Raw genomic sequence first — 17,849 nt, 5'->3', positions numbered from 1 at the left:
ATTATGTTCATGTTGTGTAGCAATTGACATGTCAGCTCTAACTCACTGCTGAACACTGCTTTCAGCAATATTACAGCAGTCAAACAGTCTGTTGTTTAACACCATACTCAGCAATATCCCTGCTAATTTCTCATAACCTGTTTGTTGTTTTAACAACATACAATACGACAATAGTCTGTTAACAATCAAGTCTGGACCAGTCAAACTAATGAATGATGTGAACAACTCCCAGGTCATGGGTATGGTGACAATGCTTCTGGTTTAATGTCAACATCGTTAAAGAGCACATTTTTAACAAGAAATCAGTCTTCGACCCAGGCCTACCATTCACAAACCATAAACAAACAACTTGATGCTGATATTTTATTTGATATCAAACACATTCTGTTACTAAAACAGATCTAAGTAAGTAGACATACCAATAAATATATCACAGTTGTGCTTGGTAAATACAGGCATTATAGGTATAGGGATTACAGGAAGTAACTGACCAGTCCAAGCACCTGCAACTGAGGGCCTATGAATGGAACAAAAGAAGAGGGACATCACAACAACCTACTGAGTCAGACTATCAAGGCCTGAAAGGATACATGATCAGATTTAGAAATGAATTTGTATTTTCACTCATCCACAAAACCAATAGGCTGAAGAGAAGCCATCTGTCTGAAGTTAAAAGTGATAGACCTGCGGTCTTTCTCACCTTCACAAGAGGCAGTCTACCTAACTCAGGCTAATTCCTAACAGTGGTCCTGCCTTCTAAATGAGGAATATTTTGGATAAAAAAAAACCATTAATAGCTAAATTATCATTATTATTATTAACATTTGATTACTATCAGTACTAACAAGAGTTGGACAGCATCTTTACTTAGTGATGATATTCTAAACGACAATTCACAGCAGCAGAAATTCAGTCAATGTAAACCATGATGTGATTTGTAACTGTTTTGAGTGCATCATAGTTGTCTTTAACAAATACACCTCTAAATAGTTAAGGATTAAAACATAACACTATTACATAATACTAATACTCTCTTGGTCTTATGTTATTTAGAAGAATTTATGTATAACTTTAAACTCAATTTTCAAATCATTATCAAAGGCTACAAAAGAACAGAATAGAGATAACAGATACATTTTCGGTGATTATATGATTTCACTTTAAAAAAAACATCCCACCTTGCTAAGTACTGTTGAACATAGATCATGTCGCCCTGAATCTGCTCCTATGGTGACCAATTGTCAAAAAAAACATCTGTTCTATCTCTCATGTGTTATTTGACAGTGGATCTGCCCAACCAATATCACAATGCCATATGAGAAGAAACTATTGTAACAAACTTGCCCTTGTTATCAAATTAAGCACTTTTTAACACGTAAGTATTCACAAAAACACCAACATATCCATTACGGCACTCAAGAGCACTTAAGATGTGTACATACATAATGACCAACAAAAACATTTCTTCTGACTGTAAAAAATATATCAAATGTCTTCCCAAAAACAACTTTTGCTACTTTTATTATGGAAGTGTATATAAAAATATAAACGGGTTCCACAAACATGTAAACATTGACTTCATTTCACTCTAATCTGTACATTACAATTACAATATCACTATATACAAATACATTATACATATGTTAATATCATGAACATGTTGAGAAGTTCCTCCCAGTTTGATGCTTGTACCATCCACGATGGTCTGACTAGATGCCGCCTGTCCTGACTCCCCTCACCGTTCCAGGTCACTCGGGGACATGCACGTCTCCACCTCTCGACGTTTCTGCATCAGACTCTGAAACAGGAAACAAACCATCTTCATGCCTTCTTTATTCTAAAATCTCCCAAACTTCAATGGATTTTGTGGATATATCATCTTCTGTATCTCCAGGGCCCACGTTTCACTAAACTTTAACTAACCCCTACATCCATTCCTGTGGTTCTTGATATGAAGAAGACTTGAATATCCACACAACGTTAGGAAATCAGGGTGAACTGGGTTTCAAGCCCATAATAGATTCAGGCATGATTATGGGATACAGCAAGGAGGCAGAGGAAATAATTCAAAGGAAACATAATAACTATTGTCATTGATATATAATGGGGCACTATGAGACTGACCTTCTTGAGAGTGGACAGTTGTTGCAGGATCATGTCCTGCCTGGCTGTTGGGTGACCTTTGACCAGGTCAGGGTTCAGGATGGGATCCTGGAAGAAAGGAATCACATGTTAAGTGTACAGCAATGACAGGACATATAATGTCCATATCCATACATCACCACAAGGATGCACATGACGACTGACCAAGCGTAACTTTTACCCTTCTTCCTTTTCTAATCATGTGTGTTGTTTCTCGTTTAATGACAAGCATATTCCAGCAATGTGTACATTGGACCTGACAATCAAGTGATTGACTTCATTTGCATTGATATATGCAGCTGGGAAATGACAATATGAATCATCCAAGTCAATAAGCCTGACAACCAAAACCGCATTTGAAAAGGTATTTGATTACTATGATAACAGCAACCACAAACAAGGTTATCCAAATCACATAACTTTGTACTTACATTCTTGTCTGTTTTGTCGTGGAGATTCTCCACGCTTCTGCCATAGCTACCAGGATTATGGTTTTCCACATACGCCTTCCGACCCTTCTTTATCTTACTGTTCTCCCGCGACAACTGCATGGGCTCGACAGCTCTGGCTGGGTCAAGGATCTCAGTGGTCCGAGTAAAGGGTACAAAATCCCCCCCATCAACTGGTGCCTCAATAGGGTTCCTATCAAGGTAATGGCCTTGTTTGGACTTCCTGTCACTGGCTGGGGGATTGTAGTTGGAGTAACTATACTGGTCATTGTCATAACTGTTTTCATAACCATTGTCCAGACGGAGGACCTGGGTGCCCCTGCCAACATCACGCTTGTGTCTGAGGGCAGGGACAGGAGGGGAGAGTCCCGACACTTCATTAGTCCTGAGGGTGGGGATGGGGGGCGAGGGTGAGCGCCTCCTCCCCGGTGACTGTCCTCCCCTCATCCTCTCCTGACTCCTGTGGGGGGACAAACTATTGTTATTCCGTCTTTTCACATTTTGTCTATCTGGCGAAAGTGATCTATATTTTGTATCATACTCATTCCTGGGTGAATATCCTTCTTTATTTGGCGAAGGACCACGTGATCTGTTACTGCCCACCTGGTCAGGAATAATAGGTTTATTGAGTTCAACAAGAGCAAGTAACTCCTTCCCCCTCTTTTTGCCCTCCTCTCCTCACTCCTCTGTCGCTTTTTTTCATAGAAAGGATCTCGCTCCGACTGTTTGACGTTCCTGCGAAGCTTGGGGTTTTGGTAGTTCCATTTGGTTTTGTCTCCTTGATGTTCTTTCGCGACTCTTTCCCTTTGCCTCCCGCGTTTCAGTTCTGCTTTATCTTCCTTCTTAGCACTGATCACACGCACTTTCTTCGTCTTCTCTGCCTGTCTTTCTCTCATCACCTCCTCCTTGAACCGATGCCCACTTCACTGATTTCACGTCTCCTCTCACCAAATTTCTCATTCATATTCTCCACTGAAGCAATAATAAAAGATGCTTAAAATAAGCTGAACATATGCTTACCATTTCCTTAACAAAACCCATGTTAACAATGTCTACTATAGACTTTGTGAAGTGAAAACATTTCAGAATTAGTCACAACAAGCAAGACTGTCAGATAAAACACATTTTTCATTTCCAGACATAAAAAATGACCCAAGATTACATGTTCTTAGACATGAAAATAAATGAAAATTAAGCATTTCTTTGGTTTAGCAAAGGCTGATATGTAATTTACAAGAACACATGGAAACAATATCACTCATACTGCAGTGTATACTGAAGTCAAAGTATACAAAATGGAGTTTTAGGAGTCCTCACTGACCCCTTGCAACAAAGGTATTAGACGGTTTCACAGCACTTCACTGGGATAACAATGGTTATTGATGTGGAGGTTAGACAATAATGGTGACACTTTTTCATATATTTTGGTTTACAGGTTTGTGCAACTTAAGTCAAAATGAAAAATAAATGCTTGAAAGATACATTGTTATATATATTTGGGAATGGCAACAGATGCACAGCACCTAGGAAGCCCACTGCAACACATTTATAAACACACAGAGAACAAATCTGTCCCTGGCATGAGCTGTTTCAGACACAAATATATTCTGTAACCACATAACATGTGAACCATAAAGCATTAACCGTGCCACCAATATATCACTTCACCCACTGTGACTCGTATATATATATATAGTGTAGAGAGACTAGAACATGAGTATACAATATATAGAGATATATCTTCACCCACTGAGACTGTTCATTACTATATATACTATGGAGGGACTAGAACATTGGTATAGCAGTATGTCTATGTCTACAGATATGTCACAACACACTGTTATCACTCTACCATACATACCTGGCCTGGTGAGGAGGGAACTGTGATCTCTCTTCAACTACAGCTACAAGACATTCTATCGGTACAGTAAGACACATCTACTAGCTGCAGGTATAGGACTTTGGAACGTAGGGTATTCAACAACAGAGGAAGAGCAAGCAAGTCTGGTTTGCACTGTACTTGGGATTTCAGTTGTAACAGCATTATATGGGAGGAAAGCCTGATAACACTCTTGGATGTTTATTACTGACGTGAAGTCCAAGATCAGTTACGGGGGATGACAAACTAGAATCATGATCAATGCTAAAAAGGGAACCCCGATCATAGGATTCTTCCTGTACCTCAGACAACGGGTCAACTATGCTACAGTGTTATGGCTATTTCAGGTATGCAGTAGAAAGTGGCATAAATACATTAGTAAGATGAAACAGTGCTGGCTTTAAAGGTGGAGGTTTCAGGTGTGTTCCAGGTCAGAAGTTGTTAATGCACTAGGCTGCTATGGTTAGGAGGGTAGATGTTGATTCCCAGTCTTCATCATGCTTTCCTGTTTCTGGTGGAGGTTGCACAAAGCTATCTTAGTGCTAAGGGGATCGTACCTCTCAAACTTTAAAATAGGCTTACAGAAGTCACAGAAGTAAGATCGCTCTGTCCAAGGGGGATCATAACTCTCATACTTTAACAAAGGCTTTCAGAAGTCGCAGCAGTAAGATCACCTTTAGCAAAGGGATCGTAACTCTCATACTTTAACATAAGCTTACAGAAGTCGCAGTAGTAAGATCGCTCTGTCCAAGGGGGATCGTAACTCTCATACTTTAACATAGGCTTACAGAAGTCGCAGCAGTAAGATCGCTCTGTCCAAGGGGGATCGTAACTCTCATACTTTAACAAAGGCTTACAGAAGTCGCAGCAGTAAGATCGCTCTGTCCAAGGGGGATCGTAACTCTCATACTTTAACATAGGCTTACAGAAGTTGCAGCAATAAGATCGCCTTGTGCAAGGGGGATCGTAACTCTCATACTTTAACATAGGCTTACAGAAGTCGCAGCAGTAAGATCGCTCTGTCCAAGGGGAATCGTACCTCTCATACTTTAACATAGGCTTACAGAAGTTGCAGCAATAAGATCGCCTTGTGCAAGGGGGATCGTAACTCTCATACTTTAACATAGGCTTACAGAAGTCGCAGCAATAAGATCGCCTTGTGCAAGGGGGATCGTAACTCTCATACTTTAACAAGGCTTACAGGAGTCGCAGCAGTAAGATCGCTCTGTGCTAAGGGAATCGTACCTCTCATACTTTAAAATAGGCTTACAGAAGTCGCAGCAGTAAGATCACCTTTAGCAAAGGGATCGTAACTCTCATACTTTAACAAAGGCTAACAGAAGTCGCAGCAGTAAGATCGCTCTGTCCAAGGGGGATCGTAACTCTCATACTTTAACAAAGGCTTACAGAAGTCGCAGCAGTAAGATCGCTCTGTCCAAGGGGGATCGTAACTCTCATACTTTAACAAAGGCTTACAGAAGTCGCAGCAGTAAGATCACCTTTAGCAAAGGGATCGTAACTCTCATACTTTAACATAGGCTTACAGAAGTCGCAGCAATAAGATCGCCTTGTGCAAGGGGGATCGTAACTCTCATACTTTAACAAAGGCTTACAGAAGTCGCAGCAGTAAGATCACCTTTAGCAAAGGGATCATACCTCTCATACTTTAACATAGGCTTACAGAAGTCGCAGCAGTAAGATCACCTTTAGCAAAGGGATCGTAACTCTCATACTTTAACAAAGGCTTGCAGAAGTCGCAGCAGTAAGATCGCTCTGTCCAAGGGGGATCGTAACTCTCATACTTTAACAAAGGCTTACAGAAGTTGCAGCAGTAAGATCGCTCTGTCCAAGGGGGATCGTAACTCTCATACTTTAACATAGGCTTACAGAAGTCGCAGCAGTAAGATCACCTTTAGCAAAGGGATCGTAACTCTCATACTTTAACATAGGCTTACAGAAGTCGCAGCAATAAGATCGCCTTGTGCAAGTGGAATCGTACCTCTCATACTTTAACATAGGCTTACAGAAGTCGCAGCAGTAAGATCACCTTTAGCAAAGGGATCGTAACTCTCATACTTTAACAAAGGCTTGCAGAAGTCGCAGCAGTAAGATCGCTCTGTCCAAGGGGGATCGTAACTCTCATACTTTAACAAAGGCTTACAGAAGTCGCAGCAGTAAGATCGCTCTGTCCAAGTGGAATCGTACCTCTCATACTTTAACATAGGCTTACAGAAGTCGCAGCAGTAAGATCACCTTTAGCAAAGGGATCGTAACTCTCATACTTTAACAAGGCTTACAGAAGTCGCAGCAGTAAGATCGCTCTGTGCTAAGGGGATCGTAACTCTCATACTTTAACATAGGCTTACAGAAGTCGCAGCAGTAAGATCGCTCTGTGCAAGGGAGATTGTAACTCTCATACTTTAACAAGGCTTACAGAAGTCGCAGCAGTAAGATCGCTCTGTGATAAAGGGATCGTAACTCTCATACTTTAACATAGGTTTACAGAAGTCGCAGCAGTAAGATCGCTTTGTGCAAAGGGGACAAGCACAATAGTCTTCCTCCAAGAGGTTTTAAACAAGGGGAGCAGAAAGGTCTGTATTAATACCCTTAATAGCTTGAGAACAGAGACTGTCAGGAAGACACATGGCCAGACTGAAGGAATCAAATAAAGCAGCTGTGGTACAAGGTCTTGGTTTGCAATGGCAGACCAAAGCAGATATTTTCAAGTGGCAAATTCAAAAAGCTAATTACTATCGATTTCAGTGATGCTCTTTTGGCCAGTCAAACTATTTTTCATTTTATTAGATGCACTTACCATGAATTATATCCAAAGATTTTCCTTTTTTAATGCAGTGTTTGACTTGACTGATTTTTGTAAAAGTCTTAAATGAACCCTGACAACTGTATTGGTTGCTTGTTTCTCGGCAGTTTATGAAAATATGAAACAAGATTGGTCTGGTCTTTAAAACATTGATGTTACAGTGAATCCTTTTTCTGACTTCAGACGTAATAATTAAGGAAAGATTGCCACTCAAGATCATAACTGTTTTATGCGTACATAGGGTATCTGCTTTTGATGCCTCTCTGTCCACTTATTAACACTGGCATGACCAACTCACATGACTTCCCCTACATGGACATCCAACTCCATGTCTTTGCAATAATTGATTGAAGGTTTAATTTCACATTCTACTGTCATATCACATCAATTGTCAAAGCAGGCCAACCTGTATGAAACCCAGTCTACCAGATACCGTATGTATGCAGTCTGCCTGTCACACGGCGTGGATATATACAACCTGATCAGCAACTACAGGAACACTGCAAGCACCTGCCTCTACACGGGTCTCCCTACGTCAACAGCTTACCAAGAGTCTGTGTCCCGATCTCACGCCTAGGGGAGCTAGGGTCGGGGCGCGGGGGCTGACTGGGATGCCGGTACCTACTTGGAGTGAGGACTCTGTTCTCTGTGTACGGGTCATGACTCCCCACGACGGGGTGGGGCAAATCCACAGTTCGAGATGAGATTTCTGGAAGACCATACTTCGTGTTGCTGGAGTCATGGCTTTGTCTTGAAGTGAGGTTAAGACTTGGAACATGCACAGGCTCCACCTGCTGGACACGAGGGGACATGGCTGCAAGGGAAGATAACTCAGTGTTACACAATATAATCTCCCCTGATCCAAACAAGTACACTCCATTTATCATGAAGGAAGGAGAAATGTTTGTGACAATTTGACTTTGCCCATGGGAGTCCTTATAGACCTTGACTCATGTTTTAGACTATTGTATGGCTTTCCTAAAATACAAGTTAACTCGGAAGAAAGCAATTCAATTTGCAAAATCTCACCTGATTCACACCCATTACTGACTGATATTGTACAAAGTTTAAATTTGAACTGCTACACAAAAAATAAACACTGATGCATGCATTTACTGCCTTCTGAAATTGGTGGTCAGGCTGGTTGAGTTGGTTTGAATATGTCATCATATCCCAATTCTGTAGATTGCTGTAGATCACTGGATTGTCTGGTCCAGATTTGATTAATTACAGACCAACGCCAAATAGCTGGAATATTGCTGAGTGTGGTATTTAACAACAAACAAACCTTATCAACTTGGTACAACATATGGCTCCGACACCCCATTTCAAACATGTATATAGTTACAATGAATTATCAGACAAAGCATGCATTCCTATATCAACATGCCAGACATTGTGAGGCTTCATCAGGGGAAGGGACAGTATAATGGCAAGCTTCTTGCAACTGCCCTGTGATGAACGTTTAAACTGTGCAGGAAAAATCTCAACCAAACAGGTGCATGGAAATGTAACTATGAAATATAGTGCCTATGACAGATGATCTGAACAACTGTTAAATTGTTGAGACATTGGTGTGGTACAGAACTGACAATACTGGTAACATCATGCATGCCAGAAGTCTGCATTGAGCAAGTCTTCAGGGGTAACCCATCATATATCCATGGAATGTCTAACTAACATCGTTCATTGTACAAAACATGCAGGATTAACAGGTGTCTCTGATGTGCCAAACGTGCCTGACTGACTGAGTTTCAACAACGTGCATGACTGACTGAGTGAGCTTCAACACGGTGCATGACTGACTGAGCTTTAACAACGTGCATGACTGACTTGACGTCAACAAAGTGCATGCTGTGCGAGATCCGGGGTGCAGATACCTGGAAGTGAGCGTGCGCTGACCACAGGGTCACTGAGGTCAGACAACACAGACTGTCTGGCGTCCGGCTCTACAACAACACAGTGGCAGATGCAAACAGAACTGGCTTCATAAATCAGCAGAAACAATGAAAATGATGACAAAATTTAAGATAAAAGGTGCATCCCTGAGAAAGCAAACTGAGTTCATAAATCTGCAGAAACAATGAAAAATAAGATGAAAATATAAGAAAAAGAAGGTGCACCACTAAGACATTGTGAATTCTCTAAAGCAGTCATGGGTTTTGAGCGTTGTCAGCTCCATCAGGTATTGGAGGGTTAAACAAGATTCGTTTTCCTTTAATTTGATAACGTCATGGTACCGTAGCTCATCTGGATGTGCAGTAATAGTCTAAGATGTCAAGAAAGGGAGACCCTAAACTAGCTGAGTACTGTCTCTCATCTCCTTACCTAGAAATCTCCTTACCTAGAATCTCCTTACCTAGAAATCTCCTTACCTAGAAATCTCCTTACCTAGAATCTCCTTACCTAGAAATCTCCTTACCTAGAATCTCCTTACCTAGAAATCTCCTTACCTAGAATCTCCTTACCTAGAAATCTCCTTACCTAGAATCACCTTACCTAGAAATCTCCTTACCTAGAATCTCCTTACCTAGAAATCTCCTTACCTAGAAATCTCCTTACCTAGAATCTCCTTACCTAGAAATCTCCTTACCTAGAATCTCCTTACCTAGAAATCTCCTTACCTAGAATCTCCTTACCTAGAAATCTCCTTACCTAGAATCTCCTTACCTAGAAATCTCCTTACCTAGAATCACCTCTGGAGTGACCTTGACTATAAACAATAGTCAATGGAGGCAATAAATTCTTCAACAAAAACTGGTGAAAGACTGCTACATGAAATGCCCCCTTAACATCCACCCTGCAGGTGCCCCCTTACCATCAAGATGGGCCTTGAGATGGCTGATATCATGTCCCCCTTGACGCAGGTGCTCCATCTTCTTGATGAGCTTCTCTTGCTGAGCCTTCTCTTGGGCCTCATCCATTGCCATCTTCAGCTCGTTGATCCGCCGCTGTCGGGCCTCCTAAAACACACAGCAACATTTGGTGACTGATTTGAATCCTTCAAACAATTGTTTCTGAAGTATAAATTTGTACTGCTGTAACTCATACCTCCTTCTGGCGTATCTTCTGCTGTTCATTATCAAACTGATTCTGCAAGTTGTCTCTCTCACTCTTCATCTTCATCTCCTCCTCCATCTCCTCTCGCATCTTCCGTTCACGCTCCTCGCGCTTCCGCCGCTCCTTCTCCTCGATCTGCATACGCAACGCCTCCTACACACAAATGTCAGAAAGGTGAACAGCCAGGGGCAAGCAAACATCACCAACAACAAATGTCAATGTCCCAGCTTTATTTGTCTTTCAACTACAAACTCATTAAAATGCCTCATTAAACATTTGGCTAGACGACAACAATACCAGAACATCAGGTCAACGATACATTCTCTAATGTTTTAATTACTTTTGGAAAAAGATATTTGGGAATCTCTTTGTTATACCAGTCATGTAACATAGCTACCTGGTGATGAACGTATTTCTCTTTTTTCAGTTCCAGCTCCTTGCGTGTGATGGGATCAATCATGACGTTCTGACCTCGCAAGTAACTCCTGCAACAGAGATAAATGTGCAAACCTCTGAACTTCAGATTGTATCCATAAATTAAATGGTAAGCACCCATTTCTGTACAGTCAAGAGAGCAAAAAAAATTACCATAAATCTGCAGTAGATAAAAGTGAACATTTATCAGCTAACTTCTCAGATCTGAAACACCTGTGGTGCTGTTTACTAAGTTCCTTTCTCATTGGTTCATTGTTTCCCAATGGTTTGTTTCCCCTTGTTTCAATGGGAACAAGGGACATCATCCTGTCACTTTGCGAGACAGTATTCTGCAGCACAAAATCAAATACCAGAATAAGCTTGTTGCTCATGGCTTGTCAACATGGCTTCCCTCCACTTACATGTCATCGGCATCCCTGGCAGAAACCTGTGGGGCACTGCTGACACGTCCGCCATTGTCTGGCAGATCACTGACTCGACCTACGTTGTTCTGCAGATCACTGACACGACCTACAGTGTTCTGCAGATCACTGACTCGACCTATGGTGTCCTGCAGATCACTGTTGTCCAGTGCTGACTGGTTGATGTTCTGGGTGAAGCGGTCCGCCCATGTCTCAGCTTCAGCGTCCCGCTCCTTGTCACGCAACTTCCTTGCTTTGTTCTCCTCCATCTGCTTCTCTGTAACAAACACATCATGTAGTCGTCATGGAATGACATGACTCAATAACCCGTGAAGATCCGGATTAGAACAACTCATGCTTGTCATAGAGTCAATTGAAGGGGATCGGGTGGTCAGGCTCGCTGTCCTGGATGACACATCATCTCACCCCAATTGTGTAGATCGATGCTTATACTGTTGTTCACTAGACTGTCTGGTCCAGACTAGATTATTTTCAGACCGCTGCCATATTGCTGGAATATTGCATTAAACAACAAACAAAACAATAAGAAACAAAACATGACTAAACTATTTCCACTGTCCCACTTCTCTATCACAAACACCATCACTGTACTCATCATGGATACAAGCTGTCATTGATACAGCCACAGATATTGCTGGAATATTGCTAAAAGCAGCGTAAAACTATACTCAGTCAGTCATCATCATCATCATCATCATCATCACATGCCACACAGTATACCTGCCAGCTGTGCCCATAATAACATCACATGCCTCCAGGCATGTTTAAAGTTGGGAGTCTCCATTTGTAATAAACCCTGTGAAAGCAACAGGGAGACTTCCTGATAGCAATACCACTCTATTCATCAGCAGTCAGCTTGATTCCAATCACTAAGCGACAGATTTTATCCTGTATCTTTCCTCTGACTGCACAGTTTTACTCTTCACTCAACTGATAGCATTAATAACTGGACGTGACTATTTAATGATTTGTCCCAAATCACTCCTCAGGGGTGGTTGGGTAGCCTAGTGGCTAAAGGGTTGGATTTCCCACATGGGTACAATGTGTGAAGCCAATTTCTGGTGTCCCCTTGACGTGATATTGCTGGAATATTGTTAAAAGCAGCATAAAAATATCACTCATTCATCCACACAATCACTCCTCCTGTGATAATTGTGCTAAATAAGCATACATACCAAGATCTTGAAGCCACCTGCGCTTCTCATCCTGTTTATCTTTAAGGATTTTTTCATCACTTGGTGTAGCTTTCTAAAAAACAAGATAATCTGCATTTCTGAAAAAGGCCAAGCCTCACATACAATAGCTAACATAATCAAACACTGAGAGCAGAGGCACTAAAATACCTGCCAGCTGAGTCAGCATGGTGCATATATCACATGTGTCAGTATAATTTATATCAGAAGTAGGGAATAAAAAGCTGTATCTCTACTTTATTGGCATATGATGACATGCATCAACCAAGTCAGCAAACCCAACCACTCAAAACAGAATCGGTAATGCTCTATTGACAGTTACACCCTTTGCTTGCATTTCATTGGCTGTGTAGAAACTACTGTTTGAGATGGTAGATAAATCTACACAGGATGTCACTGTGACATCACTGCTGAATTGTGAGGAACAGACAATTCAAGACCTTGACCAATGAGATCTAGTGGTTTGGATTTTCTATTCGAGTTAAAACCATGAAAAAGACAAGGAATTCTATCATCAGAAATTAGTAAACAAAATATGTTATTGTCCATATCATGACTATCAAAGCATTACTTACGCCAACTTTAAATGAGCTCCTTACAGCAGCAGGTTGTGAGTCAGCAATGTCAGGAGCACTGGAAGATTCTAGATGAGATGATCTGCACAAAGGGAGATAACCATGTGTAACTAAAACACTTTGTATAATGTGGTTGTAAAGCGAAGAAAGTTTGAAAAACTCCAACCATGCTAAACGTTTCAGAAATGATACCTCAAAAGGAAAACCAGGCACACCATTCCTCGCATGTAAATTAATGGAATCCAAAGGCATAAAACTCCTCATAAGCCACTTCTATTTACTATGGTTTCTTTTCTTATAACCATTGTATGATTGGGACACCAACAAAACAACAGTATCTTCTATACACTTCTCAGGCTCTATCTCATTTCAATGACCCATATAGCAGGAGTCACCTCTTATCGATGACGAGGACGACAGTCTCTTGTTCTGGCAAGGGAGCAGGCTTGTACGAGCCGAATCTGTCAGCCCAGGTGTCATCCAGGCCAGCCTTGTCTCGCTCCTTGCTCTTCTGTTTCTTCAGCCGCTGTTCCTCTCTCTGTCTCTCTGGAACAGAGTGAGTGAGGCAATGAGTTGGGAATTTGCAACATTCCTGCAGTATCATGGCAAAGGACACTAGGTACGGGCTTCACACATAACATCTTGTCAGGAAACAAACCTTGTGACAAGCCCATGTTTGACAAACAGGCTACCAAAATAGGCATTGATTATAATAACATTTCACTAACCAGAGTGAGAAAGTGAGCAAGTTTGATAAGGCTGTATATGATGGGTAATTCAGTTCAATCAAATCATGAAGTGAAACAGTTGTTCTACAATATGCATGAGAATGGTGCTAATACAAAGCATCATAAGCAGGCCAAATCCATAATTATCAGATCCTGACATTCCCAAGGGACATAATTCTACAACGCCAATTCCTACACCTCAGATGTCTGAGTCACCCTTACCCCTTCCTAGTATGGATAATCTTATCAATGTTACGTGCTGTGTGCAACAAACATGGTCAGCATACATTCTGTTTCTACTGCATATTTTGAGTGCACTGTACTTCAGCAATGACCCTAAGGAATCGAGTGGTGCACAGTCGCAGCTTCCAGAAGATACTCACCAAGTTCTTCCAACCACTTTTTCTTTTCACTCTGCTTCGCAGTTAGAACCTTGTCCTCATCAATGACAAAACCCTGGAATCAAATCTTCAGCTATATATCACACATATATAAACATTTCCCTTAACAGTGTCAACTTGCCTCACACACCATGTTGTATTACTTGTAAACTGGTGAGAGATATCACACAGACACCTAACAGTGTTATCCAATAAGACATAACGCCTAGACAGAGTAACAACTGCTATCCATTGAGACATATCACATGGAGTAAACAGATGTTATCCAATTCGGAGTAACAGCTGTTATTCAATGAGAAACATCACACAGACACACTAACAAATGTTATCCAATAAGATATATCACACAGAGTATCAGATGTTATCCAAAAAGACATATCACACAGACACAGTAATGGATGTTATCCAATAGGACAAATCGCACACAGCAACGGATACCATCCAGTGAGACACATCACACAGACACGGAAACATGTGTTATTCAATGAGCCATATCACACAGACAGAAATGGCTGTTATTACAACAGTCAGGTCATTGGTTTTCATACACTTCTACAGACATTCCCACCTACAAACAATTCCTCATGAGAGAAGCACATCTGTTGGTGATGGCCTTGATTAGATTCAGGTTTGGAGTTTTTTAGTTATTCTCAGTCCAGATCAATTAGTTCTGCTCTAACAGATTTTCTTAGCCACTAAGTAGGTTAAGCCGAGATGCAGAGGACTAAACAAAGAATGCAAACAAGTTAAAGCAAACTGCTGAACCTACGTACTTCAGAATATTCCTGTATTTGTTAATTTTAGTCACCTAAAATATGATTCTAAAAAATACCCAATAATTAACACTGAAACCTGCAAATACTGTAGTTTCCACTGACAAAATCATACCCAGTGTTCAGAAATAATCTGCCATATGAAACCTACCTAAAAACGACAGACATGCCTGAATATGGTCCAGAGATAAGCATAAACTGATGGAAGTGTGTGAAAACCCATGACTGACCCGTCACGAGAAGCAGAGAGTCGACACAGGAGGCAACCACCATACAGCATGGGGTACTCACTGCCAGGACTACCTTGCCCTCCAGAATAGAGTGCGCACCACCTCTGTCCTGCCCCACCTTATCTTTGCTTTTGTCTGCAGTCGGCGTCTGCTTGGTGTCTCTCACTGTCTGATGTGGCGTCTGCTTGCTGTCTGCCACTGTCTGATGTGTGTCTGTTGCTGCTGCTGTCTGTTTCTTTTCTGGCAGATTCTCCACAGATTTGTTCAGCTCATCCTGTAGCAGACATGATGATGACACATCAATAACCTAGCTATTTGATTATCTGATTATGAAATCAGGTAGACACGCTGGTTTGTGTTGGTGCTTGATGCTTGTCACATCACAGTTACCATACCAAATGTCTGACGGCAGTTTCGAGATAATCTAATGTCACATAAAAGTTGTGATAATAGATGTGTGACTTGATTCTATAAACACCACTTACATGACAGAAAACCCAATCCATCACCACCATATTCTCCTATCTATAATTTATGGCTGAGGGGGTGATGATGATGACATGACATGTTGGGGGAGGAACACTTACTTTTGTAATTAAATTTTAGAGGGGTTCACTTTTAGTACATGCTTCTCCATAAAATCATCATCACCCCCCCCCCAATAGCCATAAATTATGAACAGTCCTTTATTATCTTAATTTACCACAATGTACTCCCATGCTTCAGTAACCATATCTGTGTGCAACTCCCATAAACAGTTTTGATATTGATATTTCGCTTTACAGAGCTGCCAGTTGTCCAAAAGCGTTCTCAAATAAATTGGTCCTACAAGACTTACTAGTGTAATTGTAACCTTGACGTTTTTGCCAGCCGAAGAGCTTCAGCTAAAAGGCTACAAGGGGACTGATATCTTGGCAACATAACATACATACAGTACGATCACACACATAATGTGCCAAGTGGTGAGGCTTTGTACCTTTCTTGTATTGAAGTCAGCTAGCACGTCCCCACCACTGGTCCGGAGGGGTGCACCTGCTCCTGGCCGGCCCCAGGGATCATAGTTCTGAACCAGTTCAGCTACAAGTCAATATATGTCATCAGTTACTCACAATGCATCTTTACAATGTTTACACCATTTCAAGAATAATACAATTAAAATGGTAGAAAGAGTTTAAATTGAAAGACCACTTCATGACAATTAAGGGGTGGAAATATTGACATGTTGAGTTAGAAAAGGTCTGCACTGCATATCTCCATGTGAAGGAAGAAGACCCCACCTCTCTCCCGAGCCCACTGGAGCCTCTTCTTTTCCGCAACTGTCATGTGTTTCCATGGTACCCGTGGACTCTCATAGAAAAGCACATGGTCACCACCTTCCTGCTTGTCTTCCTTATTATCTCCCTTGGCCTCGTGATTATCTCCCTTGGCATCATCTGACTTGGTGACATCTGACTTCTCCTTTCCCTGTGAGTCTCCTGACTCAGACTCAACAACCTTCTTGTCAGATTTGTTAGATTTTCCCCCCTTGACTTTTTCGGCCTTTCTCTTTCACAGATAACACAGACTCTGATGCATCATCGTCCCGTCTGGAAAGATCACTTCCTTACTTAAAAATGTATTCATCATGAATACTGGATAACACATAATCAAACCCTAAATAACAAATTTACATGATGAACATAATTATTCCAAATGGATCACGTCTTACATATGTTTTCATGTAATGTACTCGGGACAACAACATTTGAAGTCAAATTGAAATTTTAAGATTACAAATTCCAGATTTTTACTGTTATAAATTGCTCATGATGGCATAAAAAACATTCATTAACCGGAGTACCTGAGGTACAGAAGCTCACCTATCTTCTTTATACAAGTAAGACTAAAGAAGCCGTCTCCTCCTAACATGCTCCAAGCCAAGCTACTCAATTTGTGTACACATAGCTTCAATGTTATTCTTGATGTTCATAGCGCATGTCTTGATACCATTCTTTGAAATACTTAATATTTGAAAAATATATCATCATGATTTCTAAAGAGAAGCAGATGAAATGAAGGGTGTTATCTTCACATTGAAATGTTGCTACAGCAACATTTTTAATCTTTCTACAACTACTGATGCAGCGTTGAACGTGTTATAGAACTATGATTTATTATCCAAAACTGTGTTCCACTGGAGATATTGCTTGTTCGTTTTGACAGTAGATTTTGTACAGTGCCCTGATGTCATCAATTACATGAGATCACAATGCTTTGACATCATCAATTATATGACTCACAATGCTATATAAAAAAACTGATGACATCACAATGCTATGATGTCATAAACTTGATGACATCACAATGACATTGCTGCACTGCAAGTCTAATGGCAGTACAGTGTTCAGAGATGTTCATTTTTCATTGAAAACTAATATAGAGTGATTTTTGATGATAAACAGAATCTCACCCTCATGTCTGCTGATATCAATTATATATACAATAGTTAATAAAGTTACAAATCTCCAAGGCTTGCCGAGTAGACACTTAAGTGAGATTCTCTATATATTCATCAAAAAGTTCCCTATGTTCACAATGATACCAGACAGATTATGGAAAACAGACAAATAATTACAAACTAACTTTGACCTATCTGACAAGGCTCAAAGCACATGCTACAAGGCACAATCTACTTAATGCAACAGCTCCACTACTGGACCCCTACATTAAGGCTTCTCCTAGAAAATGGACAAAATGGCAAA

The 17,849-nt window shown here is 40.8% G+C and overlaps 1 protein-coding gene across 1 annotated transcript in view; it reads right to left on the bottom strand.

Moving 5' to 3' along the window:
- Positions 1-349: 349 nt before the first annotated feature.
- LOC124269260 (coiled-coil domain-containing protein 66-like) overlaps positions 350-17,849 on the bottom strand; it is a 28,636-nt gene continuing 11,136 nt past the window's right edge. Inside the window, 19 exon segments of the mRNA XM_046704270.1 lie at positions 350-1,798; positions 2,125-2,211; positions 2,574-3,257; positions 3,260-3,496; positions 4,453-4,457; positions 7,839-8,105; positions 9,172-9,240; positions 10,110-10,254; positions 10,343-10,504; positions 10,749-10,836; positions 11,188-11,464; positions 12,384-12,456; positions 12,977-13,058; positions 13,372-13,522; positions 14,088-14,160; positions 15,170-15,382; positions 16,085-16,185; positions 16,386-16,631; positions 16,633-16,694. Coding sequence (XP_046560226.1) covers positions 1,736-1,798; positions 2,125-2,211; positions 2,574-3,257; positions 3,260-3,496; positions 4,453-4,457; positions 7,839-8,105; positions 9,172-9,240; positions 10,110-10,254; positions 10,343-10,504; positions 10,749-10,836; positions 11,188-11,464; positions 12,384-12,456; positions 12,977-13,058; positions 13,372-13,522; positions 14,088-14,160; positions 15,170-15,382; positions 16,085-16,185; positions 16,386-16,631; positions 16,633-16,694 — 3,085 coding nt within the window. The 3' untranslated portion in view covers positions 350-1,735.

Source organism: Haliotis rubra, unplaced genomic scaffold, assembly GCF_003918875.1.
Source record: "Haliotis rubra isolate DU_JTF1 unplaced genomic scaffold, ASM391887v1 Scf143, whole genome shotgun sequence".
Taxonomy (NCBI): Eukaryota; Metazoa; Mollusca; class Gastropoda; order Lepetellida; family Haliotidae; genus Haliotis; species Haliotis rubra.
Note: the sequence above shows the minus strand (reverse complement) of the source record. Positions and strands in the feature narration are given on the sequence as shown.